The 10,612-nt window shown below is 41.7% G+C and overlaps 1 protein-coding gene across 2 annotated transcripts; it reads left to right on the forward strand.

Moving 5' to 3' along the window:
- Positions 1-2,786: 2,786 nt before the first annotated feature.
- LOC104944794 (oligodendrocyte-myelin glycoprotein-like) lies at positions 2,787-8,067 on the forward strand. 2 transcript variants are annotated; one of them, XM_010770371.1, is made up of 2 exons: positions 2,787-3,062; positions 4,315-8,067. In XM_010770371.1, the coding sequence occupies exons 1-2, from the start codon at positions 3,055-3,057 to the stop codon at positions 5,726-5,728; spliced, it is 1,422 nt and encodes a 473-aa protein (XP_010768673.1). In that variant the 5' UTR covers positions 2,787-3,054; the 3' UTR covers positions 5,729-8,067. The 2 variants fall into 2 exon arrangements, with proteins under 2 accessions (XP_010768673.1, XP_010768674.1); XM_010770372.1 differs by having other exon boundaries at positions 4,318-8,067.
- The last annotated feature ends 2,545 nt before the right edge of the window (positions 8,068-10,612 follow it).

A 10,612-nucleotide genomic window follows, 5' to 3' on the forward strand; every position in this document is an offset into this window, starting at 1 on the left:
TTGTAAACCTGAAGAGTCAGTGCCAGTGCCTCACCAGCCATGAACCTCACTGCACGTCACTGCAGAAGCTTATATATAGACATCTAAGTTTTCTGTGCCCCACCATTTTTGTACATATAGAAACGCCACTGCTAAGGTGGTTGGTTCATGTACCCCAATTGACATTGAGGCATTTCCTCCGCCGCTGTGTTCCTCCGGGGAACAGCGGCCGAATTTGCTGTGTCCAGTTCGTGCTTTACGCACTTATATGGACAGGTCAAAAGAATTTTGTTGTAGTGACCAACTCTTCATATCCTGGGCTAACCCTCAGAAGGGCAAGCCCGTTACCAAGCAACGGCTCTCCCACTGGATTGTGGAAGCGATTGCTTTGGCCTATACGAGTCAGGGTTTGCAGGCACCTACGGGTCTGCGTGCTCATTCGACTCATGGTCTGGCTACATCCTGGGCTTTGTTCAAGGGTGTTTCCATCCAAGACATTTGTGCAGCAGCGAGCTGGTCCTCGCCGCTCACTTTTGTCCGCTTTTACAGGTTAGACATCTCTGCTCCTAGTGTGGCCCGAGCAGTGCTGGGCCCCGTGTTGAGTCAGAGCTCTACCTGTTAAGTTCTGGTTGGTTTGGTGATTTTTGAGATAAGCTCGTCTGGCAATACGGGAGCTTCAATATCCCATAGTGAGACATCGAACGGAGTGTTATGAATGAGAACTATAGGTTACTTACGTAACCCCAGTTCTCAGAGTAACATCTGAGACTGCCAAGGCACACANACAGGCTAGACGTCTCTGCTCCTAGTGTGGCCCGAGCAGTGCTGGGCCCCGTGTTGAGTCAGAGCTCTACCTGTTAAGTTCTGGTTGGTTTGGTGATTTTTTGAGATAAGCTCGTCTGGCAATACGGGAGCTTCAATATCCCATAGTGAGACATCGAACGGAGTGTTATGAATGAGAACTATAGGTTACTTACGTAACCCCAGTTCTCAGAGTAACATGTAGTGAGATGTCTCACCAGACGGCCCTCCTTGCTAAGGTGAAGCGAGAAGAGGTGCTTATTTTGAATGACGCTGCGACGTGGCGCAAGCTACTAGGGTGGGTGGATTCCCTGATGCTGACGTCAAGATCACCAGCCAATCAGGATTGGCGTAATGAGATTGATGCTTCTGTTTACTCCGCCATGAGGATATCCCATAGTGAGACACCTCACTACATGTTACTCTGAGAACTGGGGTTATGTAAGTAACCTATAGTTTCCACTCTGTCATACACACACATGCGTTTTTAAACAGGTCATGCAGTACACACAGTACACACTTTTTAAAACATGCACATACATGTACAAATACAAGGAAGATAGGAAAGGAGGTTTGAAACTTCCTTTATAACCTCCTTTAGCTTAGGAAACACTGGACATCCCTTTACGAAAGGAAAAGAGAAAATGCTGCCCCACAATGCCTTGCGGCCTCAACATTTACCGTGACCAAACATTCGTCCGTTCACGGAAACAACCGATTATGACCGAGAAATTAGTATCATGAAAGTTACGGTGCTTAATAAGTATTTTAAAATGTATGTGGTAACTTGCCAAAGTGCTTTGTTTTAAACGTTCATAATCAAAAGGAGAAATATGAACGTTAGTTTTTACTGAAATTATCAAATAAAGTCAACATTTCATAGTGTTTACTGAGCTGTGTAGGGTTTCTTAAACTTTTTAAAACATGTTTAATGGTGATATACACACAGTGATAGATGTTAAGGACTAACACGTTTATAGTAAATACATTTGTATTGATTTTAAGATCTTTTCATACAATCATACGTATTGGGATCATTTGTATTGATGTGGACTGGAGGGTGACAAGCATAAGTTTGACTTTACTTTTTTATTTAAATTCCAACTTTGGTCATGAAGAATAAATGTTTCTGTGTTGTCCACATTCATAAAGCATAAAACAACAGCATCAGAGGGGACACATATTTCCTAAGGCAGAGGGGACACATGTTTATGTATAATAGACATGAAAAAGTGGATTTTGAATAATAGGTGACCTTTAAAGTATGGCAATTTTAAACAAATGCAATGTTTTTTGCTGTTGACTCGTGAAATGCTGAACTTGATAAATGCAATTTAGGTTTTTTTATGTTTTATAGGGGAAAACACTTTTTGGCTGCGTCTATTTTTTATGTAATAAAGTATCCAAAAATATTCACATTAGTTTAAAAAAAAAGATTTCAAGTTAGATGGATTATGTTGCTAATTACAACAAATATAAATATGACCAACCTGGTTGGAAACACTGATCACCCTCTGTGTCACTGTTAAACTGGTCCTTAGAACCAACAGTGGAGATGTGTGGGAGAAGTACAGCAATGCAGTGCAGAACAGAGCGTTTCCTGTATTGCTGATGACAGGTAGCTGCAGTGGACTGGAGCCCTCTGCAATAAATCTTCAAGGTGTTTGTGGCACTAACTAAATTTACACAGGGAAAATAACAACCACTTACAGCACCGTGTTCCTCTGTAAAGGGATATGTTACAGAGGGATAATATGGATTTAGATGATTTATTTTGAGTACAAACAGGAGTGAAATCAGTCAATGAATCTAAACACAACAATAGCTGTCGCTTTAAATGCAGAAGTAAATCCTGAAAGCTGCCAGATGAGGGATAGAGGAGTTTTCCTTGAAGGCAGGGACCCCTCTGCTATGCGCTCCATTTCTCCTTTACCCCCACCCCCCCATTCCACCTTCCTAATACTCCCCCCCACCCCTCCCTGCTTACTTCCACTGCACAGAGCAAATCCAGAGCCTGCATTGCCTGATCGCGCTAACCAAGAGATCTATTTAGGAAATATCTAACTCTCAGCTCTTTGGAGAGGACAAGGACTGGAAAGCAGTGAAGGCAGCCTTAAAAACCTGCACAGGACAAGTGGGCAAGGGTCAAATCCATCAGAGGAATTCAGTCAAAATCACCTTCAGCAGAGCAGCATCTGGTCCCAAGCTTGAAAGCAGGAGAGGAGAGAGGCTGGACGGCAAAAAGGAGCAGAGAAAAGTGACTGGAATGATAAGATGAGAAGGTGAGTTATGGACACATTTATACACTCTTTTAATCAACACACACACACACATATTCTGCCACACCCTGGCTTGCACACAGTATAGTGCTGTTTCAGCAGTGTCCTGGCTGTGTCTTTGCACCCGCTGATGCATGGGTTCTCTGTGGAGTCATTAGTACAAGCCATCTATTGAGCTAGTTCTCCTCCTCTGAGAGCATGGGACTGACTGCTCTGACAACCACTGATGACTGAACACGCAAACTCATGCCAGAGAAAATGACTGCAGGGATTTATCAGCCTCTGGTGTGAATGATATTCTTAAATAGACTAGAAATATCCTCTTCAAGATCCATTTACCAGTTATAGAAAAGGACCCGTTTTAACCTGATACAGTACTGATGGGGCAAATATAGTCTCTACAGCATGAGTGAAAAAACATTACTGCATTGTTTGGGGAGTCAGTTTGGCATGTGATGTGAATGTTAGTATCTGCAAGCAATGCAGTGATGTGCAACAAACATTGTGCAGCCTGTTTCTACAGTGTGTGTGTGTGTGTGTGTGTGTGTGTGTGTGTGTGTGTGTGTGTGTGTGTGTGTGTGTGTGAGAGCGAGAGATATTTTGGTAGGGATGGAGCTTTAAAGAAACGATGAAGCAATTTTTATTCAGCACAGCCCTCTGCAGTTAGTGTGCTTCTCTGACAGATAACAAGTCTGCAGTGTGTTTCCTGTATTCACCATAGGTGTGACAACATCTTTATTCGACAAAATCAGAAAATAAGTGCAACTGGACTTGTACTTTAACACAAATGACTCTTGACATAAATTGGATTTGACATACGTAGAAATACTTGACACCTTCCCCAAAACCTAAAGGGTAAAATGTATGTCCATGAATTAATTAATTTCCTTTCATGTCAACTTGTGTTACTGCAATTCATTTCATTAAGTCTATCCAACAGCATCCAATCAAGATGCAGGAGAGATCCCTGACTAATGTTACGGTTAAGAAAGAAAATAATTGTTTATGTACAAAACATATGTGGAGGTCAACAAAAAACGAAATACATGAATTACATTGGGTGAAACGTTCCTAAACCTCAAAGTTTGGGACTTAGAACTTGACTTGCGACTTTTCAGATTTGACTTAGGACTTTATCTTGTGACATGACTTGAGACTTTCAAAGCAATGACTTTGTGCCTCCTGGCCGTAAAGAGGATTCTGTGTTAGAAAAACTCTAACACTCTCCTGTCCTGTCCCCCTATCTTTCTTTTAGCAGGGATGTGCTGCTGAAGATCTCCCCTAATGAGGCCCTTCTGGAGCTCCTGCTTGTGTTGTCGCTGGGGTTGCACGTCCTCGCTGTGTGCCCTTCCATGTGCTCCTGCAGCCGCAGCCACCGGGAGGTAGACTGCTCATGGAGGGGTCTGAGACAGCTGCCCGATGGCCTGCAGCACAACATGCGCTCCCTGAACTTGTCCAACAACCGATTTCACGACCTTGATGGCCATCTCACTTCATACACCCATCTTCGATTCCTCGATTTGTCCAACAACCGGCTGAGCCACCTTCCCGCCGGCTTACCTCGTTCCCTCTGGCAACTCCATGCCGCCTCCAACCGCCTCCAGTTGCTGGAGAAGAACGACACAGTTCACCAGTGGAATCTTCGACTGCTCGACCTCTCTGACAACAAGCTGGAACGGGCGATCTTCATCAACAATACGCTGATCAACCTGGTCACGCTCAACCTTAGCAACAATCACTTCAGGACCTTGCCCACCAACATGCCTGCGCTCCTGGAGAATATCGACCTGTCCCACAATTTGCTGATGAAGGTGCTGCCTGGTTCTCTGGATCGTCTCCTCAGACTAACTCACTTCTATCTGCATGCTAACCGCTTCTCCACGCTGCCGTTTGGAGTGTTGGACAAGGTGACATCGCTTAGAGTCATCACTCTGGGCGACAACCCTTGGGCGTGTCACCACTATGACGACATCACGTACCTACTCTCCTGGACTCAGCGTATACCTGCCCGCGTCCTGGGCTGCCCCTGCCACATCCGGCCTGTCTGCGGAGGGGTGCGCCCTGGCAGGACTGGAGGGTGGCATTTTGCCTCCTATAACCTCCCCCCACTGGCAGCGAGTGCCCAGGACTTGAGCTCCATGGCCCCTGATGCCAGCGTGACAGGGTGGTGGTATTCTTCTGGTTCTGCTCTGCAAAGCACCCCACAAACCTCAGATGAGATCACATGGCACCACCCTTTCACAGCCATTAGCACCTCCACCCTGCGACCTGGAAGCAGAGACACACACCTAACTATTAATCACATCTCTGCATCTGCTAGCCCAGCTGCAGCGGAGCACATGCTCAACACTGATTTCAGTCTCATCTCCGGCAAAAAGAAAGACTCATCCGCTGACTCACTCCACACCACCGACCAATCCTCTTTTTCTGAGACAAGCTCCATTGCTGAAACACCCATCATTGCTGACGTGACATTGGCCACAGGCAGCTTCTTTACAACAGAGAGCTCCTCCATCCAAACAAAAAAGACAACCACTCTGCGCACCAGGAGTGTGAGGAGGAAAAATCAGTCCCTTTATAACAGTGGCCCGACTCTTGCTACAGACTCCTGGCAGCCTTTCCTGTGCAACCTAGGCCTTCTGTCTGTCCTTCTGCCACAAGTCCTCTGAAAGACAAAAACACTGAGAACTGTACCTTTACAGCACAAACTAGTACAAGACACACAAGATTTTTGACTGTTGTAGTACTTTTACGTTTGTATATTAACAGCATTCTCAAAAAAAGGCATACAAATACAAAGGCTGTATGAGGAGCTTAATAATTCCTGCTACTTTTTATAGTAATAGCTCATTGCATTATGTTTTCTAAAAATACTTTTTACAAGCATCCACTTGAATAAAAAAATAGCATTGTAATGTATATATATAAGCACATGATGGCACTATACATTCAGGTACACATGTTTCCTGTCGCTGAATGTATTCTGGTGCTTAGCAACCATGGTCTACCCAGATCAATGCTGTCCTAAATTGATTGTGCATCTTACATTTTTCCCATTTTCTCCAAATAATTAAAGTATTTGGCTAGTGTTGCTTTGGCCATATCTTTTTTGTATCTTATTTATTGCATTGGCTTCCAAAAAGGTACAAAGCTCAAGTTTTTGAATGAATTATTGTGACCAAAGTGTTGGGTAAGCTTCTTTAAAAGTAAAAAGCTTTGCAATGCAACAATTATTTCACATTGGAAAAATGTAACCACGGCTGAGCTTCCCTAGAGAACTTAAGCTGGTAAATAAAGCTACTTATAAAAAAGTAGTTCAAACTACTAAAAAGAAGGATCATATTTACAATGTACATTGGATACAGATTGTTAAAAAAACATAATTGAAAAAGGCACATGCCAGCAAATGATGTCACTCAATGAAGTGGTGCAGGAATGACGTATTTTTGGAAATCAACCTGGAAGTTAGCATTGCACTGGTTCCTTTGATAAAAAGCAATTACATTTTTCTATTGGATTTTGGAATAATGCAGACTCGTTTTCAGCATGATGAAGAGTAGTTTCATTTAGTCACTCTTAGCAACCACATAACATATACTGCTTATGCAATTAAAAAGCAGAATCTTTAAGGGCATGTTTTATGTGCTAATACAACAAAATACCCCACTTAAAAAATGTTGAACTTTTATGAAAAAAAAATGGGGCAGAACTGGTGAAATGGGGCTCCTTTCATTGTATGGCCCAAAATGCTTTGTAGTTTGATTAGTTGACTACAAAAGAAATTGAAAAAAACTTGAATGTACTGTAGTTAAACTAGTATACTGTAAAATAAAAAACTGGTTTAAATGCGAGTATTTCACTACTCCCTAACACTGTTTGCCTATTTGAATAGATGTCCTTGATGCCTGCCTGCACAAACCATAACCACAAATCCCTCTGCCCCTTTTTTGGGGAAAGGGTCGATGTAAGAAACTGGCCATGCCATGTGCAGGAAAAGGAATACAAAAATGGTGTGTGGAGCGGTGGGAAAACCAATGGACAATGTTGCATCACTATCTTTAAAACAACTCTGTGCCAAGTGCTGCTTCTGTATTTTGATCACATCTTAAACTTAAGTGTCCTTCATGATTCACTGACGCTTGTGAAAATTATCTGCATGGTGATTGAGCGCTTCAGGAATACTAACCTATATTGCGGCAGAGCATTAAAGCACAGACATTCTCGGCTAGTTTTTAAGATATTCCAATCTCTGTTGCATTAAGTGTAGAAAACTGTTTACATTTTAGAAAAACCTTGTGCCAAAAGGGGCCAAAATAGTAGAAAACGCATCATGGAAAGTTGCTTTTTATACATTTAAGAAGAATTCAGTGCCAGGGAATCACTTCTCCAGTTGATTTGTGTATAGTTAAATACAATTGCTGATATTTACACCTCTTGATGATTGTTTGAATTTTGCCATAACTGTTTTTTTTCACACCACATTTCTTCTTCATTCTACAAGACTGCAACACTGGTGTTTTTAATTTCAAGCTGTTTTCACTGCGTCTCAAAGGAGAGGGCAGACACCCTGTTTTCTTCTTTTGTTAATATTCAACAATAACATCTCCCAAGGGTCTTTGACATAGGTGTTCAATGCTTTCAAAACAACAATAAACAAGGTCATACAAATCTAACCCATTAAACAGTGAATTATTCAGATTGAAATAGCAGACATAAATTAGTTTTGAAGTGTATTTTTTAAAGGAAAGGTTCACTAAACACAATAAAAGATAGGCTTTAATCACACTTGGAAAAGCACAGCAATAACATTCTATCTGGAGGTCATTTAGTAAGCACTAAAATCAGGTCTCATTTTGTATTTTAAAAAGGAATCAAAAACTGTATGCAGATATGCTGGAATAAATGCCAACCAAGTGCATGCTCTATGTGATGCCAATATTGAATGTTTACTGAATTTACTTCATAACCCTTAATTTCCATATTACAAATAACAAGTCAACCAAAGAAATTGACACAATAATAAACAATGAATTTGTATTATTATGTGTAGGCCTATTTGATTTAAGAGATTCAATGCAATGCAAGGTGCCTGTGTGCATTATGAGGTACAAAGGTATGGTGACATTCTTCGGCAAAAACCTAATTTATGTCAGTGTGATTATAAAATGTGTTGTTTGACTCCATTACTGTCCCCATATTATAGCTGATGCTGTGTTTCGAGTCATGGCGCTTATAAGTGTATTAAAAAGCTTGGATTTGTAATTAATTAAAAAGTTATAATCTAAGCAGAATATTACCCCAGAATAGTTTAACACAAGATGCTATGCTTATGAAGGTTATATGTGTAGTCAACTACTATCTTTAAGATACTTCTAAAAAAGTTTGGACAACATACATTTGGTTTACAGGTTCTGAATGTATAAGACTCCATATTTTCAAAACAGTATATCATAGATATCTGTTATAACTTGTTTTTTTACCATCATAACACTGGTGGAGCTGGTACTGGGTCAGTCGAGCTCAAGAAGTTAAGAGAGGAAACTTTTCATGGAGTGAGACTTTGTGGCACAGGGAGACACAAGACTGGCGAGCAGGTACCCGCTTCAGCAAAAATGGAGACACTAACCCACACTAAGAACGATTAACATCCGATGTAACAGGCCATGAAGCATGACGAGAGGGATGAATTATAATTTTAATAAAATGACATTCCCTTTTATATATATCCTTAATAAAACAAACTTTACAGCTACATACAAAAATATATTTTTTGAAGATTTACTAAACAAACAAACTATAACAGAAGTCAGGCGAATATGCAACCCATCCCACACCTGTTGAATACATTCTGTATATTTATAGCTAAGAAGCAGAAGTCAAACAGAGGAACTTGTGGTTAGTGTACAGTGTATTTTTGAGCATTCAATGAGGATCACAGAAAGTTCATTTTCATTTCTCCCTTCAAACTCAGTTTGTCCTTTTAACGTTGATCTTCGTTTAATGAATTACTAAAAAATTATTTCAATATATGACAGCTATTTACCAGATAGCTAGCTATAATTGTCATCTGCATACACCTAAATTATGGGCAGATGAAAAGAGAAATTGAGGAAACTGAGCTACACCTGAGATTATGGGTTCATTTGCACCATCAGTGTTTTTTTTAGATCTTTTTATGGTTCACTTTGGTCCTCAGTTTACCAGTAAGAAAGGGTGCAGAAAGTAGAAAGTCATTCTGGTTTACATCGTTTTTTAATTGGCAAGCTGAAAACAAGCACTTAATCCTGATTGGATGTTGGTTTTGTTTCCAGCTCGCGGTCACTCCCTCTAATCACGCGATTGCCAACACACGGTTCTCAATCATAAGAGGTTTCTCAATACTCAAATTTCCCCTCCTCGACTCCTCGGTCCTCCGGTAGTGACCCGGAAATGAATTTCAGCGCGCCATGTTGAAGGACATCTCATTTCTCTAAATGCACTTCGAGGACCGAGCATCGAGCGTCGAGGAGGCTCTCTGGAGGAGCTATAACCGAGTAGACACTGTTTGCTCCTCCACGGATGCATTTCCGGGAACGGTGGAGGCGTGACGCAAGGCCGGACTTATCTCAGTCAATGACAGCTCTGCATGCATCCCCTGGATATTATTTTAGTAACTGCTTTCATCGCGACGCGATGTTTACATTAGAGGTTTCTCAATACTCAAATCCCCCTCCTCGACTCCTCGACTCCTCGGTCCTCCGGTAGTGACCCAGAAATGAATTTCAGCGCGCCATTTTGAAGGACATCTAATTTCTCTAAATGCACTTCGACGAAGTGCATTTAGAGAAATTAGATGTCCTTCAAAATGGCGCGCTGAAATTCATTTCTGGGTCACTACCGGAGGACCGAGGAGTCGAGGAGTCGAGGAGNTGCAGGCGCTGCAGAGACACAGTGTGGAGAGCATGGGAAATGGACTCAGCCAGGGACACGCTGCACAGGGTGAGAGAGACACACTGGGAGAGAGAGACACAGGGAGAGAGAGACACACAGGGAGAGAGAGACACACAGGGAGAGAGACACACAGGGAGAGAGACAGACACACTGGGAGAGAGAGACACACTGGGAGAGAGAGACACACTGGGAGAGAGAGACACACACACAGGGAGAGAGTTATACAAACACCTGTTGCATACCTAGAGAAGAAATATCTTAAGGGAGAAATCTGTGCAGGGTTAAAAGCAAGTTTACCATAATGGATAATACAAGAAAGCCAAAGTCAACTTTATTGTCAATCTTTCAGTTTGTGTGTACAGACAGAGAGATCGAAATACCGTTTCCCACAATCCTGAATACAAAAAAGACAAATATATGTACAAATATGTATAGAGCGGCGAAGTCACGCCCATCTACTTCCGACCCATGGGACCTTATTTCAGAAAAATTATGTATTGAAGTCAATGGAGAGAGAAAGATTATCTTTCGATCCCGTTTGAATTGTGCCACGAATTACACATATGATGTTTGTCAATCTTAAAAATAATTTCCATAAGACTATGAAAAATACGCAACTAGAA

Source organism: Notothenia coriiceps, unplaced genomic scaffold (genome assembly GCF_000735185.1).
Source record: "Notothenia coriiceps isolate Sejong01 unplaced genomic scaffold, NC01 NC01_scaffold00008837, whole genome shotgun sequence".
NCBI classification, from domain to species: domain Eukaryota; kingdom Metazoa; phylum Chordata; class Actinopteri; order Perciformes; family Nototheniidae; genus Notothenia; species Notothenia coriiceps.